The sequence below is a fragment of the Suncus etruscus genome, chromosome 1 (genome assembly GCF_024139225.1).
Source record: "Suncus etruscus isolate mSunEtr1 chromosome 1, mSunEtr1.pri.cur, whole genome shotgun sequence".
NCBI lineage: Eukaryota > Metazoa > Chordata > Mammalia > Eulipotyphla > Soricidae > Suncus > Suncus etruscus.
In genome coordinates, this window is record NC_064848.1 from 195,059,743 (window position 1) to 195,082,432 (window position 22,690).

The window sequence follows — 22,690 nt, forward strand, 5'->3', positions numbered from 1 at the left end:
GAGGATTCAGTCTGTTCACAAAGGGCGGTGCTGTTGAATGATCACACTGGGTACCACTCAGAAACAAAAGGGTTTATTTGGAATTTTCCAAACCTGCCAGAAGTGGCCCTTACCATGCCCTCTCTGGGCCCATTCTCCTCACCAGGTTTGGTCAGGCAATAACAGACCTGCCACCTCCCACCAATACATATATTCCCGCACGTTGGGCCATGCTTAAGAACTGGGCCTCCTCCCCCTTTGAGGTTTTTCCCACCCTGGACCCAAGGAGCTGGGGAGCAGCCCTCTGGCACCCCAGGAGATGATGGCGGCTACAGCCGCTTGCATAGTTGAGGAAAGAGAACCAAGACAGGCACCAACCAGGACTCCCTGAAAAACCCAACTCACCCCTGTACAAAAAAAGTGGCTCCCGCATAGAAAAACCTGTTCCCCACATAGTGCAAATACCCAAAGAAAAGGAAAAACCAGCAACAAGGCTGGACTTGTAGGAATGGCAAAGAACTTTGGTTTTAGAAAGGCCAGGAAGAACACGAGCTGCGCCCCTCTTCCTCTGCCAGCTCCCCAGCCCCAGAGGGGAGTCTGTAAACAAGCAAAGCCAGTGGCTTTTGGTTTGGAAGCGACTGGTCCAGTCCAAGCGCAGCCTCCAGCAGTCCCACTTGGGCCTGCCTGCAGGGGGGCAAGGAGGTGGCTAGTGTGAACCCAATTAAAGCCAACTGCAAAGTAAGGACTAAGGCTCCAGGAACCAAGCAACAGGGAATCCTAACATTACATGTATGAAACTAAAGCTGGGGGACAGAGGGTGATGGGAGACAGCCCTCACCCCAACCTTGTCCTATGTGTCTGGGGCCTTGGAGGATGGACCCCATTCAGGCTGAGCAGGCGAGGAAAGGCCAGGGTCCCTGAGCAGTTAGGTAAGGCGAATTCCCAGCACCTGTTCCAGTTCCTGCCTTCGCTGCTGCACCTGAGAAAGGACAGTGGGTCAACCCCTGGGGCTCACCACCATAGGGGGGTGGCCAGGGTAGAGTCTCACCTTGGCAAAGATATGCCTCCCCACAGCTTCCTGGGCCCAGGGTTGGTGGTAGAAGGCAGCTCGTCTCTCCTCCTCAGGATTACCAGTCACATCAGTGATGATCTGCAGAAAGCAAGGAAAAATGGTCTCCAGCCCTGAGCCAATCCCCGGGGCAGGAAGATGGGGATCAGCCTCATGAAGGAGGGCTGCACCTTGAGGTCCCTACGCTGCGAACGGAGCCATTCCTGAATGAAGTCCTGGGGGTCCGTGCTAAAGCTGAGCATGAAATCCCTCTGAGTCTTCAGCTGGTTGATAGACTCAATGGTCTCATGGATCTAGGAGAAAAGGCTGTGTCACCTACCTCCACATCCAGAGTTACATGCTCAGCGGTCTGCCCCAACCCGTGGGGTGCTGAGGAAGCAAGAGCCTACCTTGACATCCAGGGAGGCAATCTCTTGCTGATTGGTGGTAGAAGCCAGGAAATTGCTCATCTGAGCCTTAAGGGGGTCATCTACCTCCACGTCAATGTCATAGCAGGCTGTCTTCTTCTGGTCATTGGGGTCCACACTGGACGAGCACATGAAGGGAAGCGTGAGGACCCAGTCAGCCCACCCTCGAGCCCTGGGTCTAACCTGCGTCTAGCTTCAGATCAACCCCAAGGAAGCAGCTCTTAGGTCAGCCTCCCTCTCTTCTTGCTCCATTACCTAATGACATGGTTGATGACGATGGGGTCTGGATGCTGCAGTAACCCGGCCAGCTTCATGGGGATCTCAGAGAAACGGAGGCGGCCGCAACTGAAGATCTGGAGAAAGTACCAGAGCTAGGTGATGCCTTTGAGGACCCAGAGGACAATGTGAGGAATGTGGCCCAGGACAATCCAGAGGGGCTTTGGAGCTGTGGGCATGGCAGGACTGAGAGACAGTGGGGTGGCCTCCTGGCTCACCTGGCGGAAGTAACGGTTGCAGTTGATGTACTCGCGCTCATGGCCGTCCTGTAGCTGGTTGTGTTTGATGTAGAGCCACAGGGCCTGCATGATGGCAGCCCTCGTTTGGGTGTGCACCCCCAGCAGTCTTGCCAACCGGGGATCCAATTTGTACTGTGGAGGCTAGGGTTGGACAGAAAGTCGTCAGAGAGGGGAGGGTCCTGTGAAAAGCCAAAGGAACAGCAGGCAAGGACAGGAGGTGTTTTATTAGGTGGCCGGGGCCTCTGGCACCTGGTGATCCAGCATGAGCAGGAGGGTGCATTTCACATTGAGGTCTCCAGGCCTCTTCACCTGGAAGCCATCCGTCTCCTGGGTGGTCGGCATCCGGTGCCACTGACAGAGGGAGCAAAACTTGTCACCCACAGGATCAGATCACACCCACTTCTGGCCTGGCCATGCATGCGCTTGGGCTCCCCATGCCACAGGTCCATGCTCACCTCCACCAGGTGATTGTCGGGCCCATAGAGTTCCTTGTCTAGCTCAATGACGAGGCTTTTAAAGAAGGATGAAAACTTCCTCTTCTGTTTACTCGGCTGGAGATAGAAGAGGGGGTGAATGATTTGGGGGGGGGGTATTCTGTGGAACACTCAACCTAAGCTTTTAGACGTGAGTTTGGGTTACTTCAGAGCCTAAGCCTGAAGGAAAGGGGCAAGCAAGAGACTGGAAAGGATCAAGCACTTTCCTAGCCAAGATGCTGTACTGCCCTCTGCAGGAGTACTGCTGAATAACCACGCAAGTTCTTAGCCCCAATTTGGCTTGGCACTGCACAGTGACACCTCCAACTACTCTCCTCTTCTAAGCACCCAAGGATCTAGCCCCAATCCCTTTTTTTGTGTGTATATGGGGTGTGTGTGTGTCTGGGAGTGGGAGGCACACCTGGCAGTTCTAGCAGTGCTCAGACTATATGGAGAAGGGATTGAACCTACCATGTGCAAGGCAAAAAAGCCCTCCTGCTGTACTCTCCAGCCACTAGGCCCAATTAAATCCACACAGGCAACTTCCCTCCAGTACCTCCCCTCATCAACTCACATCATCCAGCAGTTTTCCCTCTACTCGGAGCTCCCAGGAAGCCACCTTGTCCCCTGCTGGGGTTGCCCCAGGGGTTCCTGCAGCTCCAGTGCTGTCACCTTCCACCTTGCTGGGACTGAACGTGTTGGAAATATAGATCCGCAGTTTCCGTTTTTGCTAAAAGAAGAAAGACAGCAAGAGGTGGACCAAAGCAGCAGGAAACCATGGTGCCCAAATGCCCACTTCTAAGCTTAACATTGAGTATCCCCTGAGGAACAGGAATAAAAGAACAAAATCTCAATCCTGACCTCCAAGGAAATCTCATTTTATATTTTATATTGTATGGCCAACAATTCCCCCAGCAGAAGACACAAGGGATACAACAGGGCTACCAAACAAATCAGACTTCTGGATCATGTTCTGTTTTGGTTTGGGCTTTCTGGGCCTCACCTGGAAATGCTCAGGACTTACTTCTGGCTCTGTGACCAGGGATCACTCTGATGACCATATATAGTGATGGGGCGCAAAATGGGATTGCCTGTATTGTTTAACTCCTGTATTCTATCTGGGCCTAAATAGATGCTCACCATTATCCCAAACATCCTTGTCTCCTGGAAAGCCTGTCACTTGGAATTGTTTTATCTTTTTATTTTATTTTATTTTATTTTTTTTGTGTGTGTGTGTGTGTGGTTTTTGGGTCACGCCCGGCAGTGCTCAGGGGTTATTCCTGGCTCCATGCTCAGAAATTGCTCCTGGCAGGCACAGGGGCCCATATGGGACGCTGGGATTCGAACCGATGACCTTCTGCATGAAAGGCAAATGCCTTACCTCCATGCTATCTCTCCAGCCCCATCTTTTTATTTTTTAAAAGTAGAAGTGGGTTTTCTCCAGGGATTTGACTCACTCCAGGGAGTGAGTCAAAAACTACCTGTATCTAAACTAGCATCCAGACCAGATTCTGACCACCTCCATGCATTTATGTCTAAAATCATGAACCAGCCTTCATGTGCATGCATATATAGAAATGACTAAAACAAAATGACACAAAGCACAACATCTATTACAATAGTGTTTACGCAGCTCTGACTATGAAATATTACCTCCTTCTTTTGGGGAGTTGGGAGCCATGCCCCCTAGTGCCCAGGGGGCTATTCCTGGCATTATGCTCAAGAGTGACCCCTAGTGGTACTCAAAGGATCATATGAGGTACCTGCCATCCAAGCCAGGATCACACCCAAGGCAGCTGCTGCATGCAAGACAAATGCCTCACCTGCACTCTCCAATCCTAAGAAGTATCTCACTAAATACTTCCTATCACTTTATTAAGTATCTCCCTAAAAACAAGTTAGGGTCCCCTCCCTTACTGAAAGTTGGTGCCACAGAAGGGAAAGCAGAACCACCAAACGAGGGGGAGGCTCAAGTAGGAACAACTGGTTGCACACACCGTCAGAGGCTTTTTGATGGCCTCCTGGATCTCCATCCGCTTTCGAGCAATGGTCTGGTCCAGCTTCCTCTCGAAAGCCAAGAGATCCATGTACGCCTGAGACTCTGGGACAAGTTCCCGTATCTGGAGGAAGAAGGAATCCTTCTGTTTGTTTCCGCTAGGGTGCTGGGATGAGGGAGAGACCACCAATGGCCTGCCACGGGCACCTGCCCACACCCCTTCCCAACACTCACACGCTGAGGTAGAACCTTGTCTGCCATCTTCCTCCTCTTCAGCCTGAGAGGACAGAAACCCCCTAAGTGGAAACGGTTCAAAGGACCCGCTCCTCTACACACACCCCAGGCCCCTTCCAACCCCCAGGTATGGTCATCAGGCAGCACACAGGGCCGAAAACCTGCACCATCAGCGCTGGTGAGTGGGAGGGTGGAGAAATGAGCCATCTTACCCCCGGCGCTGGGCAGGCATCGGGGGCTGGGCCTGGGGTACCAGCAGGCGTTTTCGGAATGGGTCCATCATTGTAGGTGGCATGCCAGGTCGAAGTGGAGCCGCTGCACCAAAAGGGGAACCGGCAGGGAGTCCCACCTGCAGACCAGCCATGGGCATGCGGCTCCCAGGTGACATGCCCGGCCGCTGCGGAAAGTACGGCAAGGGTGGTGCATAAGTCAAGGGCAGGGCCCGACGAGGCCCAAAGCCCATTCCCTCCATCCCTCTCCTGGGCCAGGTGGACGCAGCAGCACGGTGTGGATCTGGGCTGGAGGGGCAGGAACAAAGGGGAGCAGGCGGCTGGGAGCAGAAGTGTAAACCACACCTGCCCCACCCCCTCCAACCGCCCTGGCAGCCTTGCCAGCGAATGGGGCCTCCAGAGCCCAGGGGTGGGCGGAGAATCTGCTGCAGAGGGAAGGGCCCCGGGGACTCCTGCGGCCCCAAAGCCACCCTCCAAGTCCCAGCACGCTGAGCTCCTGCTCCCCAAGATAAGCAGGTGCCAGTTCAGACCACCCTTCACTTGAAGAAGCTCAGCAGGGAGGTGACCCTGCGGGGTGCTGCAATGGAAGCGAGCTGGCAGGCAGGTCCCTGAGAAGGCTGGGAAGAAAGGCAGCAGTCCCAGGTGAGCAAGCTCCAACAGGACAGGAGGCCGAGACATGTCAGTTCTACCTACTAGTGGGAGCAGCCCCGGGCAGAGACCAGAGACCATCTGGTCACCAGATGGCCCCACTTAGATCTCTTCCCGCCCTCCTCCCCTTACTGCCTGGCCCCCCAGGACGCCTGCCGAGAGGGCAGCTGGCACTGGACTCTGCCCGTTTGCGGCCCATATGCACCTGGTAGCAGATAGGCTCAGCCTCCACACAGTCCCCGCCATCCCAGACAGGATAACAGACAGATGAGGTGGAAAGCAAGGGTCCAAGTCCAAGTCTGGGGAACAGATAGGGCACCTCAAGAAACCTGCAGAGCACTTCCTAGTGCCAGATCCCAGCCACCATTTGGAGGTAGTCTCAGACCCCCTTCACCTTTTCCTGTGCCTGCTGTCTGCAAGGCCTGTCTGGCAGCTCTGCCTCGAACACACTGTCCCTGGCAGCCTCACAGGGCTGGCCCCAGGGCCTAGATTATGCAACCCAGTACAACCAGCCAGCCCAGCCAGGCAGGGTGGGGACGCCACCAAATCAAGGACCCCTCACCCACACAACACAGAGATGGTTCTTCCTCTGCTTCACCCAACACCATCCCTGTTCTCACTAGGAGAGAGGTGGAATGGGGAGTTACTGCAGGATCCTTGCGAATTCCACAGCTCTAAGCCCCTCTCATCAGGAAGCGATTCATCTGAGCTGCTGAGAAGCTAAAGGCAGCCTGATTGAAGGCCCTAATGAGCCATGGCCAGAGATGACAGAAAACAGCTCCGCTTGGCCTCTGCAGGAAGGCCAGGCTCCAGACCCTCCAGACCAGACAGTTTCCAGTTTCTCCACCCCAGCACCTGAGCCAAAGGACAAGGAACAAAGCAGAGCTGGGACCTACAGCTGTACCGGGGACCCGCAATCCCCAGAAGCTGTTCCCTGGGGCTTTCACAACTTGGCCCCATGCTGCCCTATTCCCGGGACCAGGTGGCATAAGCAAGGTCTGAAACAGACACCACTCTCCCCTTCCCACCCCCTGCCCCACCATCTGCTCTATACTCCACTGCAGAACCCCCTAGCCCGCTGCTCAGCCAGGGCCCCAGCCGCAAGAGACTGCGCACAGTTCAGGAAGACCCAGCGTAGCTTTACCAAGCTGCATGTGTTGACTTGAAAGCCTGGTAACCCTCCACTGCAAATGCACAACCCAGGAATTGAACTCTCAATCTCCCAGCCTCCTGGCCAGCAGGCTTGGATCTGAGCACCGAACCCCAAAGCAGGCAGTAGCCCCCTCTTCTCTTGCCCTGGCAATGTCTCTAACTGAAGGGCCACCACCTGGGATGGTGGGGCCAGAAAGTTCCTGGGTCTGAGGGTCCCTGAGAAGAGGCCCTTCCTTGAAAATAAAATACTGGGACCAAAGAGATAGCCTGGAGGTAGGGCATTTGCCTTACATCCAGAAAGACGGTGGTTCGAATCCCGGCATCCCATATGGTCCCCCGTGCCTGCCAGGGGCGATTTCTGAGTACAGAACCAGGAGTAACCCCTGAGCGCTGCAGGGTGTAACCCAAAAACCAAAAGAGAGAGAGAGAGAGAGAGAGAGAGAGAGAGAGAGAGAATAAAATACGGAACTATGCAGTAAGCCTCCCCACTGAGTTATTTCCATGTGAGGTTTTGATTTTTTTTTTAATTCTTTATTATAGGGGCCACTTTATTATTGGGACTCTGTAGGGTTCAGGGTCACTTTGGAATCATTCAGCCTAGGGGTGCTTAGGGGTCCCAGGACACGCTCAGTGGTGCATGCTGAGGGCAAGTGAGGTGCCTGTGGCTGATGCCCCCCCCCCTTTTGGAAACGACTCAGCTAACCCACAGCTAGATCATTAGCTGTCCTATTAGCCTCCCTTATTGCCCAACATCCATGCTCCCCCATCTCCACTCCCACACAGCAACCCCTTCGCTTCCCAGGGCTCCAGTCCCTCCTTCTGGAGTCACAACGCCGGGCCTGGAAAGAAGCCAGGCAGGACTCGCATCCAAGCAGCCCAGTGTGAGGGGTCAGTCCTCCCCTACGCACAGGAAAGTACTAGCTCTGCAGGGTTCCAGGCGCCCAAGAAGTGGGAGCCAGGGAAGCTGGGAGCCTCAGCAGCAAAGTGGGCGCATGAATCCCCACTGTGAAAGAGCCTGTGCTAGAGCTACACCCCGATTTCAGTTTCTGGGGCCACACAGTCAACACCACACAGACTGTTTCCTTTGAAGGGAGGCAAGGGCCCGAGAGTCGAGACGAAGAAGGAAGGCTGCTTGCTCACTGTCCCCTGGTAGGCATCTGCAAAAAGCCGGGTCCGGTGTCCCCACGTGGGACGTGCTCATTACCCCATGGGGCGCCGGATTCACCTGGCACCTCCACCTAGAGACGGGCTCGAGGAGGGGCCAGCGGAGTCTTTTTTCTCCCGCCCTCCTCCCAGCGAGAAGCCGCCTCCGAAAGCAGGAGCGCTCGCAGGCAGGTGGTGTTGGGGCTGGGGCAACTTCGGAACCTCCCAAGCTAACGGGGTGAGCGGGAACCGGAAAGACGCTGCAAGGCCTTAAAGACTTAAAGGGCAGATCTGGGGGGGGGGGCAGCGGCGGGGTCAGGCCGAGTTCCCCAACCTGACCCCGGCACTCCGCCTGCCTCTCGGCGGCCTTTGAAGCTGCAACCTGAGACGCTCCTCCGCAGCCCTGCGAGCCCCACGGACGGGGTCGGGACCGACGCTTTGAAGCCAAGGGGAGTCTGCCAGCCCAGCACGGGGCCCCCCGAGCCTCCTCCGGCCGGGCCTCGCCTGTCGGGGTCGGTGTCGGTGCGGGGCTGGCTTTCCCCGCACTGGCTGCAGCCCCCCGGCCCGGGCGGCGCCTGCCCTGCCAGTGGGCGCCAGGCCCCGCTTCCTGCTCCCCAGCAGCTGGGAACCATCTCCTCTCCCGGGCCCAGGGCCAGCGCGGGGTGACCCACAGTGCGGGGTCCGGGGTGGGGGGCCCGGCTCGGCCCCCCAACAGCAGAACTCTGCCCCCCCAGACCCCCCCAGCCGACCCGCCGCCCTGCCCGCGACCGGCTCTCCACCGCCCCAAGCCGAGCCCCAGGCTCCCGGCCCCGCTCACCTGGTACTGCGCCGCGGGCCCCGCAGGGCCCATGGGGCGGAAGGCGGCGGCCCCCGGGCCCACCACGCCGCCAGCCGGCCCCGGGCCCCGCAAGGCCGGCACGGGCAGCATCCCGGGCCCCCCGGGCGGAGGCGGTGCCCCCAGGGCCGCGGCCACGGCGCCGCCGCCGCCGGGGCTGAGCGGGGGCAGCGGGAACCCGCCCGCGCCTCGGCCCGACATCGCTCCGGGAAGTCCCGCCCGGCGCTGGCGGTGGCGGTGGCGGAGGCGGAGGGGCCCGATCCGGCTCCGCGCCTTTCCGACCTCGTTCCGGGTCCGGGCTGGCGGATCCGGTTCCGGGATTTCCCCGCCCTAGTGCGCGAGGTTCGGGCCGCGCGGCCGAGGCCGAGGCCGACTCCGCTCCTGCCCGGGAGACTCCGGCTCCGGGATCTGCTACCGGCCGGCCCGCCCAGCCCGGGGGCACCTCCAGGGGTTTCGCCGCCCGGGACCGGTTACCCGGAAGCCGCCGGGACCCCGCCCCGCCCCGCGCTAGGCCCTGCCCACACGCCGCTTCGCGGGCCGAGGCCGCTTCCTCAAAGCCCGCCCATATTGGGACCCGCCCACAACAGGCCCCGCCCCAACCAGCCTGCTGCCCCGCCCATAACTCTGGGTCCGCCCTTCGCTGGAGGGGCGGGGCCGAAGCTGGCTGCGAAATGTGATTCGCTGGGCGGAGGTCACGTGCCGCTCTCCCGGTGACCCGGTGAAGCCACTTTTTTGGTGTCCGCGGCTCCGGGAGGCATTCGGTGACGTTCTTTGAAAATAGTTTTGCACAAGGACTGTGGTTCGAATCCCGGTATCCCATAGGGTCCCCCGAGCCTGCCAGGAGCGATTTCTGAGCCCAGAGCCAGGAGAAACCCCTGAGCGCTGCAGTGTGTGGCCCAAAAAAAAAACAAAAAAAAAAAACAACAGTTTTGTCCAGTGTCATAGTAGAGTGAATAGGGTGCTGGCCAACCCGCATCCGATCCCTGGCACCTCTTATGGACCCCTGAGCACTGCCAGAGGTGATCCCAGAGTACAGAGTGAAGAATAAGTCCTGAACGTAGTTGGATGTGATCCCCAAAATAAACTGTTTCCTCTATGACAAGGAACCAGTGGGTTTCTCCTATGTTAAAGGCCACTGATTTCTAAATATTTTTATTTCTAAATATTAATGGTCTTTGCCTTGCACGTAGCCAACCAAGGTTCAATCCCCGGCATCTATATTGTCCCCCAAGCCTGCCACGAGTGAGGCTTCCAGGACTGTTTCCTGAGCACAGAGCCAGGAGTAACCTGTAAACATTGCTGGATGTGACCCCAAAACAAAAACCAAATTTATTTTAAATGTAGATGCTGATTTTGTAGCTCTGAAGAAGGACCCATGATTCTGCATTTCCGTCTCTACACTTTTCAGTTGCTGAAACATTTTTCTGTATATAAATCCCTTGATTTGCTTTGATTCCCAGCCAAGTTCTGTACCATAATTCCCCAAATCCTGTTTATAGAACAGTCCTCCAACTTTTTATAGAAATTAGTTGGCTCTGCTCAGTCTTCCTGGTATCTTTCCTCTGATGATAAACCCTACTGCTTTTGCTATACTGGCTCTTGGTGTCCTTAGAGATCTCACTCCTATTTCTCCCCAAAAGTTGCTAGCTCAGTCTGAGTCATTGTCGATTATTGGGGGATTGGAGCAATAGTACAACGGGTAGGGCACTTGACTTACACACAGTTTACCCAGGTTCAATCCCTGGCATCCCATATTGTCCCCTGAGCCTGCCAGAAGTAACCTTTGAGCACAACTAGGTGTGGCTGAAAAACAAAACACACAACAACAGCATACAAGAAACTGTCAGACATTGAATAAGAGAGAGCCCTTTAACAGGGAGGGTCTTGATTGTTCATTTTGAGCCCCTAACACACACATACACACACACACACACACACACATTTCAAAATAAATAAAAGACTTCAATATCCTTGCTTAAAACCGTTACCAGCCCCCATTGCTTTTGGACTGAATGTCATCCACCCTCACCAAACTTTTTGCAAGCCCTGGCTACTCCACAGCATTGACTCCCTTGGTTATATTGCAATAATCGGGTCGTACATCCTTTGTCAGAGTGCTCAAACACTCAGTCACAGTGCCCATGGGGTAGAGGCCAAAGTTTTGTTTCAGTGCTTGTATAAGTGCTTCTTTTTTTTGTTTTGTTTTGTTTTGGGGCCACACCCGGCGATCCTCAGGGGTTACTCCTGGCTGTCTGCTCAGAAATAGCTCCTGGCAGGCACGGGGGACCATATGGGACACCGGGATTTGAACCAACCACCTTTGGTTCTGGATCAGCTGCTTGCAAGGCAAACGCCGCTGTGCTATCTCTCCGGGCCCGTATAAGTGCTTCTTAAAATCCCACTCATCTCAGCTGTGGTGCTTGCTGGGGTAACTGTGGCATTCACACTGGCTCAATAAAGACCACACTCCTGCTTCAATGTTCAATGTACATCATAGTATACACACTTGCTGCACCAGTCAGTGGAGGTCTTGGACAATCAAGTCACTGGGGCTTTTCCTGGTGCCTGTGGGATAAAATTCAGGATTCGACACTTGCAAGGCAAGGCCCATTTTGCCACAAAGCAATCTCCCTCCTCACCATCTCTTCCAGTTCTATCTGGGAATCTATAAAAATTACTATCTTTTTTGCTCTCTAGGCATCAGTTTAGAGGGTCTCCTAGAAATTCCTTAAACTGTAAAGTTCTCACCAAAGCCTCTGGCCCTGATTTTTCTTTTCCTTTTTGATGTGGCAGTGCAGAAGCCCAAGTGGCCCAGGGCTGCAGGCTGCAGATCCCCAAGGCTGCCAGGGCCCTGGTTCTGCAAGGCTCACAGGGGCTCGTGAGACCCAGATGCTAGGTGGGACCTCGAGCCAATCCAGGGACGCCAACTTGTAGTAACTGCCCACCCAGGACAGAGAGGGAGAGGAAAGAAGAAACTATATATATATATATATTTCTTGTTCCTTCTAGTGTCTGAGAACTGTTGCTGCTGCCCAGGGGTTCCAGAGAGAGGAAGAGAAAGTTAGATAGAAATTCACTGACCAGAGGTGGCTAGGGAGGCCCGGGATTCAAAGACAATATAAAAGCGAATATTTGGGCCCGGAGAGATAGCACAGCGGCGTTTGCCTTGCAAGCAGCCTATCCAGGACCAAAGGTGGTTGGTTCGAATCCCGGTGTCCCATATGGTCCCCCCCCCCCCCCCGTGCCTGCCAGGAGCTATTTCTGAGCAGACAGCCAGGAGTAACCCCTGAGCACCGCCGGGTATGGCCAAAAAAAAAAAAAAACAAAAACAAAAAAAGCGAATATTTGCAAAGCAGGCAGCATTTCTCCAATGCTTTACCTCTGTTTCCCCTCCCCCCCACTATGAGCCAGTAGGCATTGCTCTGCCCCACACACACAACAGGCAAGTTTCTCCTTTTATACCAGCATAACAAAGTGGCATATCCAGGCCCAATTGCCACATTTCTTCCAACTGCCAACCGACTGTCTTCAACTATCTCTTCCAACTGCCAATCGACTCTCCTCAACTCTCTCTTCCAATTTCCATAGGGCAGGGACACACTGGCAATGCTCAGAGGTTGCTCTTGGCTCTGCACTCAGGAATCACTCCTGGCAGTGCTCAGGACCATGTGGAAAGCTGGGAATTGAACCTGAGTTGAGTATGTGCAAGGCAAGCTCCTTACCTACTGCATTATTGCTCAGGCCCTGCCCCTTGATTTTTCTTAATCCTTTCACCCTCCCCTTATTACACCCCCTCCAATAAAACACATAATTATTTTATTTTGTTGAACTAATTTACTTATTAGGCTCCCTCATTAAAATATATACCCTGTTGAGACAGACACTGTTTATTTTGAATTGAGTCAAGCTTCAGGTAATACAAATTAACCATTTTAGGGTTAGAGTGATAGATAGTAACCCCTGAGCATCAATGATTGTGGTCCAAAACAATTCAACCATTCCATTATTTATTGGGAGGACAGGGGCACATTGGCCTGTGCTCAGGGATTACTCCTGGCAGTGCCTGGAGGACCATATGTGGTGTGCTGAGGAATGAACCCAGGTTGTACACAAGCAAAGTACACTTTACTCACTATACTATACTATACTATACTATACTATACTATACTATACTATACTATACTATACTATACTATACTATACTATTCTTTGGCTCAAAATTAACTTCCTTAGAGGGCCAGAGAAATAGTACAATGGGTAAGGTGCTTGTCTTGCACACAGCTAACCTAGGTGCCTCTGGAATTTTCTCTTCCTTACCCCACCCTGCAATTGCCATCATCAATTTGTCTTTGTCTTTCTGTTTTCCACAGCACCAGTGCATTTTGTCTAAACTTCTGTTGGAATGCTACTCATCATATTGTGCCATGTGGCTTTTGTCTGGGATTCTGTCTCCATCTACACACTTTTCTATGATGAATTCCAGGAAGACAAGGAAAGTGCAGAAACAAGGCCTGTTCCGGAAATAACACTGATAAAAGTTACCTCTGCCTCTCCACCCCAGAACTCTGTTCCAAGTTAGTTCTAATGAGAAATCAGCTGACTGGGGCCAGAGAGATAGCATGCAGAAGGTCGGTGGTTCCAATCCTGGCATCCCATATGGTCCCCCGAGCCTGCCAAGAGCAATTTCTGAGCCTGAAGCCAGGAGTGACCCCTGAGCGCTGTCGGGTGTGACCCCCAAAAAAAAAAAAAAACCACCAGAAATCAGCTGACTAAGGCTAAAGTTAAAAACCAACTTAACTGTAAATTCACTTTGGCTTCTAGCTCTTGAGCTTTCTGCTTGCTCTTTTGGACTTGGTGATTTGTGATCTTCCCACTTTATTTCTGGATTTTTCTTTTTTCACACCACTGCCCCACATTGCCAGAGTGTGATCCCAGCTGTACAAGTGTTGTCCTCACTGCATAACCAAGAGTGTAGCCCTCAGGACTTGTCAACAACAAGTGCAACCGGAGGAAGAGGTGTAATATAGAAGTAGTAATATACTACTGGCAAGCTAATATAGGAGTAATATAGAAGAATCTTCTTTTGGGGGGAATGGAGGGCTAGATTACACCAAGCAGCACTCAGGGTTTACCCCTAGCTCTGCACTTAGGGATCACTCCTGGATCTCTATGGAGTTCCAGGGAAGAAACTTAGATTGGACATGTACAAAACAAGCACCCTACATACAGTACTCCAGCCCCTACGGAGAGAATCCTTTTTTGTTGTTGTTTAGTTTGTTTTTAGTTTTTTTTCCAGTTTTGGAGCCATATCCAGCAGTGCTCAGTGAAAACACAACAACCAAGTGTGTGAGCACAATGGTATATAAGTATATAAGCAGCAGAAAGAAAATTGAAAGAGCTTCAAGAGTCTAGTGACACAAGCTGAGACTCTTTTATACAAAGGGGTGATGCCTCCCCACAATAAAATGAAGGTGTGTTCCTAGGAATATGCCCTAAGAACCCAAAAACATCATGCAGAAAAGCTCTTTGCACTCCTATGTTCATCACAGAATTATTTACAATAACCAGAATTTGGAAACAACCCAAGTGCCTGCGAACAGATGAGTAGCTAAAGAAACTGTGGTGCATCTGATACACTATGGAATGCTATCCAGTTGTTAGGGGAAATTGAAGTCATGAAATTTGCTTATACATGAATGAATATGGAGAGTATTATGCTGAGTGAAATGAGTCAGAAGGAGAGGAATAGAGCTAGAATAATCTCACAGTATGGTAATAATATCCAGAGAAAATAGAAATGAGGGTCTGGAAGACTAGTCCATGATATGAAGTTTGCCACAAAGACCGATGAATACAGTTAGTGTAGTGAACAGTTCACGGTGACAGTGATAGGTGAAACTATTGCTAAAGGGGGGTAAAGTAATGGTACCCCTTCATTAGCAATAGTGTAAATCACAGCATCAGGGAGAGAAGGTGAGAGATGGGAAAAAAGAGAGAAAGAGAGAGGTAAAATGGGGAAGGGAAACTGGGAACAGTGGTAGTGGGAAATGTGCAGTGGTAGAGGGTGGTGTACATACTATAACTGAAATTTAATCATGAACAATTTTGTATCCAAGGGGCTTAAAAAATGTAATTAAAAACCATTAAAAACAAAAAAAGAAAATGGGCCAGAGTGATAGCTCAGCAGTAGGGTGTTTGCCTACCAAACACCTGGATAACCCAGGACAGGACTGGGTTTGATTCATGGCATCATATATGGTTCCCAAGCCAGCCAGGAGCAATTTCTGAGTGTAGAGCCAGGAGTAACCCCTGAGAACCCCTGGGTGTGCCCTCCCCACACCCAAAGAAAAGAAAATGAAGGTGTGCAAACATCACTCTTCACAGACTCAACTCTTTCAATGACTAAATTCTTATCTGGAATATACTATGTGCTTGGCTTTGTTCTAGGTGCTAAGACACAGTAGTGAGGCAAAAACTATGCTAGAACATGAGAAAAAACAATAAACAGATATATACAGTTTAATGGTGGTAAATGTTTACCATCCAGTTCTCAATACAAAACAACAAAATACACACAGTAATAAAACCTAATTGTGTTTTGTACAATTTCAATTTTGTGTACCTATCTGACAATATGAAATGTATTACTGGGAAGATATGGGGTTGTCCCAGTGAGCCAGTGTTTGTTATATAACAACAATTAGATATCTAACAACATCGGTAGTAATAAGTGTTCTAAAAAAAAATGAAAGAAACCACATCCTGGAAATGGAATGGAATTTTTTGTTTGTTTGTTTGTTTGTTTGTTTGTTTAACTTTAGACATTAAAGGCCTTTATTGGTGCCGGAGTGGTGGCGCTAGAGGTAAGGTGTCTGCCTTGCAAGAGCTATCCTAGGATGGACCTCAGTTAGATTCTCCTCGGTCCTATCTGGTCCCCCCAAGCCAGAAACGATTTCTGAGCGCATAGCCAGGAGTAACTCCTGAGCGTCAAACGGGTGTGGCCCAAAAACCAAACAAACAAAAAGAAACCCCCCCCAAAAAATAACCCTAAAGGCCTTTATTGGTTGCAACAGTTGAGGAGGCCAGAGGGGATCTAACAGCTTGGGCTTCTGGGGTGACTTCAAAGACCAGGTAGCTTCCTTCACAAAACAAAACAAAACAAAAAAAACAAAACAGCCTGCAGCTGAAGAGATAGCACAGCGGTAGGGTGTTTGCCTTACTCAGGATGAACCTGAGTTCAAATTCCAGCATTCTATATGGTCCCCTGAGCCTGCCAGGAGTGATTTCTGAGCACAGAGCCAGGAGTAAGTTCTGAGCGCTGCCGGGTGTGGCCCAAAAATCAAAAATAATTATTTTTTGAAAATTTTTGTTGTTGTTGATTTGGAGCCACATACACACACAGAGGCTCTGTGCTCAGAATCACTCTTGGCAGACTCGGGGGACCATATGGAATGCTGGGGATCAAATGCGGGTGGGCTGCTTCCAAGGCAAATGTCCTCCCCCGTGTGCTATAACTCAGGTCCCAGTAAAGGTATTTTTGAGTTACAAACAGGTAAATGCAGGCTTCCATTTATCAAATACCTATTTAGCATCAAAAATCATGGTAGGAATTTTGCCTCACTGCTTGCAGCCACCTTCTACCTAGTTCCCAATATGGGCTGCCCAGAAATGGCTTCCACTTTTAACCCCCGAGAATGCAAGCTGTCCAAACAAGAAGGACAGAGTTATGGTTTCTTTCTGCGAATTGAGAAGGACATCGATGGCCACCTGGTCCGGCTGGTGGAGAAGGACAGTCCTGTGAAGAAGGCGGGTCTCCAGGACGGAGACAGGGTGCTTAGGATCAATGGTGTCTTTGTGGACAAGAAAGAGCACATGCAGGTTGTGGATCTGGTTCGCAAGAGCGGGATCTCAGTGACTTTTTTGGTTCTGAATGGTGGGTCCTATGAGAAAGCTATGAAGGCACAGGTAGACTTGAAGGAACTGGGCCACAGTCAGAAGGAACCGAGAGTGGATGGTGAGAAGCCATCCCTGATGATGAATGGAAGTGGTGCAGACATGTGCCCAGCCTCGTCTCTGCTACCTGGTAAAAGCGAGAACAGTTATGGCTTCTCACTCAAAACTGTCCAAGGCAAAAAGGAAGTATACTTGACCGACATAATACCTTAAGGGGTGGCCATGAAGGCTGGTGTCCTGACTGATGATCATGTGATCAAAGTGAATGGGGAAAAAATAAAAAGGGAAAAAACATCATGGTAGGGGAAAAAAATCATGGTAGGGCATAGAGCCAGGAGTAATCCCTGGGTGCTGCTGGGTGTGACCCAAAAACCAAAAAAAAAAAAAAAAAAAAGGCATTGGGCTGGAGAGATGGCATGGAGATAGGGCATTTGCCTTGCATGCAGAAGTGCGGTGGTTCGAATACCGGCATCCCATATGGTCCCCTAAGCTTGCCCTGGAGCTATTTCTGAGCATAGCACCAGGAGTAAGCCCTGAGCACTGCCCGGTGTGACCCCCCCCAAAAAAAAATATCATGGTAGGGCCTATGAGACAGAATTGCAGATAGGGTGTTCGCTTTGTACACAGCACAACCAGGTTCCATCTGGTCCTCCCAAAGTCTACCAGGAATGATCCCTGAGCAAACCCAGGAGTAAGCTATGAGCATTACCAGGTGTGGCCTCAAAACAAACCATGGTAGGTTCCTATTCATAGGTTAAACATTATTTTGGACAGATAAGGAAACCAGAAAGTTACTTCTTTTTTGTTGCTCCCAAAGTTGGTATTACATTGAAAAGGATTCATGAGCAGACACCTCTGACTCAAAGCTTCTGTTTCTTCTCAGACTCTCCCTTTGAGAGTGGAGAGTGGAGAGACAAGACAGTGCTGGTACATAAGAGTGCAGGAACAGCAGCTGGTTGCAGTTAGTCTGAGGACAAGGAACCACTAAGTAAACAAGTAGAGGACAGATAAGAGGTTCATCCATGAGGACAGAACGATAGCACAGCTTGTAGTGCACTTGCCTTGCACGTACTGGTCAGAGTTTAATTCAGGACATCCCATATGGTCACTAGAACACTGCAGGAGTGATTCCTGAGTGTAGAACCAGGAGTAAGTCCTGAGCAGCCCTGGGGATGCTCCCCACTCAGGGAAAAAAAAAAAAGTTCATCCAGGACAAGAAATACAGCTCTTTTTAATTTTGTTACTTTGGGGTCACACTTGCAATGTTCAGGGATCACTCCTGGCAGGGTTGGGGGGACCATATGTGGTACAGGAATGGATCTATGTAAGCCAAATCTCATACTCGCTGTATTCTCGCTCCAGCCTCAAGAAATACTCCTCTTAAAACATACACTGGAACTGCAATATGGCTAGAGCAGCAGAGTATGTATAAGTATGTGTATATAAGTTCTTTAATACCACGGAGCAAATTTGATCACAGCTGAGCAACATCCTGGACATCCCAGGGTGTACTCCTAGTAGCCTTTTACTTAAAAACAAAACAAAACGGGGCCGGAGAGATAGCACAGCTGCCTTTGCCTTGCAAGCAGCCGATCCAGGACCTGAGGTGGTTTGTTCGAATCCCGGTGTCCCATATGGTCCCCCGTGCCTGCCAGGAGCTATTTCTGAGCACATAGCCAGGAGTAACTCCTGAGTGCTCCGGGTGTGGCCCAAAAAAAAAAAAAAAAAAAAAAAAAAAAAAAAAAAAACAAAACAAAACAAAACAAAACAAAAAAACCAAAACACTAAACACCGAAACTTCTTTTCTTTTTCTCTTTTCTTTTTTTCTTTTTTGGCTTTTGGGTCACACCCGGTGGCACTCAGGAGTTACTCCTGGCTCTGTGCTCAGAAATCACTCCTGGCAGGCTCAGGGGACCATATGAGATGCTGGAAATTGAACCCAGGTTTGTCTCAGGTCAGCCGTGTGCAAGGCAAAAATGCTCTACCGCTGTGCTATTTCCGGCCCCTAAACACCCAAACTTCTAACTAGTAAGTCATTCCACTTGTGAGCCTTTTCCAAATCTGGTTCCTCACTCATTCTTTAAAAGGGAGTAACCATTGTGCTGCTTCCCTACACCAACCCCCCTTCACAGTCCTTTTTTGTTGTTGCTGGTTTTAATTTTGGACACACCCAGAAATGCTCAAGAATTACTCCTGGCAGGCTTGGGGGACCATATGGGATGCCAGAGATATAACCTCAATCAGCTGTGCACAAGGCAAGTTTGGCCTCCCACACAGTTTTATTCAATACTTTTTCTTTTCTTTTTAATCTTTTTTTTTTCTTTTTTTGGGCCCCACCCGGTAACGCTCAGGGGTTACTCCTGGCTATGCGCTCAGAAGTCGCTCCTGGCTTGGGGGACCATATGGGACGCCTGGGGATCGAACCGCGGTCCATCTCCTAGGCTAGCGCAGGTAAGGCAGGCACCTTACCTCCAGCGCCACCGCCCGGCCCAATCTTTTTTTTTTTTAATTTTTTTATTTTTGGGCCAAACCTGGTAGTGCTCAGGAGTTACTCCTGGCTCTGGGCTCAGAAATCGCTCCAGGAAAACTCAGGGGACCATATGGGATTCCCGAATTCGAACCACCATCCTTCTGCATGCAAGGCAAATGCCCCACCTCCATACTATCTCTCCGGGCTCCTCTTTTTAATCTTAAACTTGATTGGTTGGTTTGGGGGCCACACCTGGCGGCGCTCAGGGGTTACTCCTGGCTCTACGCTCAGAAATCACCCCTGACAGGCTGGGGCGGGGCGGGGGGGCATATGGAATGCTGGGAATCCAATGGGGTCCCTCCTGGGTCTGCAGCATGCAAGTGAAACACCCTATCGCTGTGCTATCTCTCCAGCCCTATTCAATCATTTTTCTCCTCCAAATAACTTTCCAAATTCAAAGCTCACTGTCCTCAGGATCAGGCCAAGAGGCAGGTGGACCCACCAAACTAGGGCTGAAGTCAACAGTTGGAAATGAGGACCAAGGAGACTGCGACACAACAATCGCGAGAGTTGGGGCTGAGAGAAAGAGGGACACGGGCCTGATTAGCCCTGACTGGTTCTGATTGGTCCTGACTGGCCCTAACTGGTCCTGATTGGTTCTGACTGGTCCTGACTGGCCCTGACTGGCCCTAACTGGTTCTGAAGGGCCCTGACTGGTTCTGACTGGTCCTGACTGGTCCTGACTGGCCCTGACTGGTCCTGACTGGTTCTGAATGGCCCTGACTGGCCCTAACTGGTCCTGACTGGTTCTGAATGGCTCTGACTGGTCCTCACAGGCCCTGACTGGCCCTGACTGGTCCTGACTGGCCCTGACTGGCCCTGACTGGTTCTGACTGGTCCTGACTGGCCCTGACTGGTTCTGACTGGCCCTGACTAGTCCTGACTGGTAGGAAGTGCTGAGGGCAGCTTGAGAAATAGTTAAGAAATGGTAATGGCGGTGGTGTGTGAAGGAAGGCAGCCCTTTCCTGATACCCACCTCTTCTCCTTCCCCCCATTATTCCCCTCAGGATGACTGAGGAAGTTAGTGACTAACTGAGGGGAAACAGCCACAAGCGCCTCAAAGCCCGTCTCCAAGGCCGCCTTTTCCCGCCAAGGCCTTCCTTTCCCGCCTTAGGAGCTCGTGGTCAGACCGCACCACCAGAGGCACGAGGGGGGGGGAGAACAAATCCTTATTTCCCTCAGAAAGGCCATCATTGCCGGCCAGAACCATTTTCCTTTGGCGTCAGACTTATATTTCATCCAGGTCGCGCTCTTGAGTCAAACGCGCCTTCCTGAGGGGGGCAGACCACAGACTTTCCCGCGCTCGACTTCCCCGCCACCCCTCTCCCACCTCGCTTCACTTTCTGCTCGCCCCGCGGCGTCAGCCAATAGGCGCTCGCCTTTTCTGCTCGCCCCGCGGCGTCAGCCAATAGGCGCTCGCCTTTTCTGCTCGCCTTGCGGCGTCAGCCAATCGGCGCTCTCCTTCCGCGGTGACGTCACCTGTATCTAGGCAGATCAGACGCCTGCGTCGCGCGCGCCCCCCCCCACACACACCTGTGTCGCTCTTTTCCCAACGGTCGGGAGCGCGAGGCTGAGGAGAACGCGGCGGAGGGCGAGGCGGACGCTGAAGGACGCGAGAGCGGCCGCAGCGAGCGCCATTAGGCTTTCCCAGCTCGGTTGTGGTGCGTGTCGGGGAGTCCTAGGTTCTTCCCCGTCAAAATCTGTGCCAGTGACTTGTGGCTTCGCCGCCTCACACCCACCTCACAGGGCGGCCCTGAGGCTGACAGAAAAATGGTCCCTGCGCGGCTCTTTGCTGCTTCTTCTTCTCTCTCTCTCTTCCAAGTTTCAAATACGTCTGCGTTTTCATATTTTCAGTGGGACCCCAAAATGCCGTCGGGGTTCCCCTTAGTTCGGGCCCAGAGCGTGAGAACCTCGTGGTGAATTCGAACCCTGAGTTTGGGGGTGTTTGGGGGGGCGCTTCCTCTCCCCTCCTTCAAGCGCTTGCGAATATGTCAGTATTTTTTTTTCTGAGATATATGTGACTATTAACAGTATTTGTTTTCTCTCCTATGCTGCCAGGACACGACGCCAGGAGCATCTCAAAGCCCAGTCTACCTTTTTCCCTAAGAGCCTTTTTTCCTAAGGAATTGTCTTTACTTGTTCAAGAACCGTTTATTGCATACTTACTGTGGGCAAAACTTTGGGGAGAAAGGTTACCAAAATGGCGACTGCTGTCTATAATGCTAGATTGGGAGAGGGGGGTCTGCCTCACACAAAGCAGTCCCCGGTTCTATCCCTGGCATCCCCCCAAAAAAGTCCCCTCAACCCAGCCAGGAGTGATCCCTGAGCATCTCCAAGTGTGGCCCCAAAGTAAAACCAGGGCACAGCTAGTTAAGGGCGTGCGTTGTGGGGGTCAGTTGGGCACCCCAGAAGGCCTCAGGGTGCAGCAGGCTGACTCTAAAGGGAGCAGTATGGTGGGATTTTGGAGGTACGGGCTTGCGGAAAGACCTTGGGTTTGTCTGGTCCTCCAGGCTTCTCTGTTGCTTTCATTGTCCTGTCAGCCTAACTGTAACCTTACGTTCCACACACACACACACACACACACACACACACACACACACACACACTCACGCTTCCCTGTTGCTTTCGTTGTCCTGTCAGCCTTACCTTCTATACACACACACACACACACACAGGCTTCCCTGTTGCTTTCGTTGTCCTGTCAGCCTTACCTTCTATACACACACACACACACACACACACAGGCTTCCCTGTTGCTTTCCGTTGTCCTGTCAGCCTAACTGCAACCTTACCTTCTATACATACACTCGCGCTTCCCTGTTGCTTTTGTTGTCCTGTGAGCCTGACTGCAACCTTAGAAGGACTCCAGATGTGCCCAGGATTCAAACACACACACATACACACACACACACACACACACACACACACACACACACACACCCCTCTACCTCTGGTGGATGGGGCGGGGGGAAGGGGTAGAAGGACTCCAGATGTGCCCAGGATTCAATCCCACTGTGCTGTCTCTCCAACCCCTTGAGTGATCTTATTTACTTTGGTCATCTTTCTTTGCTTTAGTGGCTTAGTGTGCCAGTCTGTGGGGAAGTCCCTGGTCAGAGGATGGGAACGGTTGGTGGTGGTGGCCTGGCTAGGAGACTCCCAAGCAGCATTGGATTGCTGCAGATTGTTCAGGTGAGGGCAAGAGGCCCCCTGCTCAAACTCCAAGAAAAATTCAGGGGATGACAAGAGAAAGCAGTCGCCTAGTCCTGATTCTCAGTGACATCCTAGGGTTAGCCACATCCCATCCTGGTTCCTTCTCTCACACCACATAGAGTGCCCCAAGTACTGGCAGGGGTGGGAGTTACCTGAATATAGATGGGATGACCTAGAACCTCAACCTTCCCCAAAAGAGTGTAGTTGAAGGGGTCTTATACTGGACTGGTGAGGAGAGTCCAGGGGTGGTAAGAGAGTAGTCATAGTTTGTCTCATTGCAAAGAGACTGAGTTGCGTAAAGGGATAATAAACTCAG

The 22,690-nt window shown here is 51.8% G+C and overlaps 2 protein-coding genes across 2 annotated transcripts; one reads left to right on the top strand and one right to left on the bottom strand.

Moving 5' to 3' along the window:
* Positions 1-57: 57 nt before the first annotated feature.
* SMARCD2 (SWI/SNF related, matrix associated, actin dependent regulator of chromatin, subfamily d, member 2) lies at positions 58-8,897 on the bottom strand. The gene is made up of 13 exons (XM_049779503.1): positions 8,664-8,897; positions 4,886-5,070; positions 4,674-4,716; positions 4,441-4,563; positions 3,018-3,173; positions 2,426-2,521; positions 2,220-2,321; positions 1,950-2,111; positions 1,711-1,808; positions 1,438-1,573; positions 1,219-1,341; positions 1,028-1,129; positions 58-958 (listed from the first exon to the last, which is right to left on the bottom strand). The coding sequence occupies exons 1-13, from the start codon at positions 8,880-8,882 to the stop codon at positions 905-907; spliced, it is 1,599 nt and encodes a 532-aa protein (XP_049635460.1). The 5' UTR covers positions 8,883-8,897; the 3' UTR covers positions 58-904.
* Positions 8,898-16,334: 7,437 nt separating this feature from the next.
* Positions 16,335-20,805, top strand: LOC126001108 (Na(+)/H(+) exchange regulatory cofactor NHE-RF3-like). The gene is made up of 2 exons (XM_049768288.1): positions 16,335-16,809; positions 20,654-20,805. Exons 1-2 carry the CDS (start codon positions 16,335-16,337, stop codon positions 20,803-20,805), a joined length of 627 nt encoding a protein of 208 aa, XP_049624245.1.
* The last annotated feature ends 1,885 nt before the right edge of the window (positions 20,806-22,690 follow it).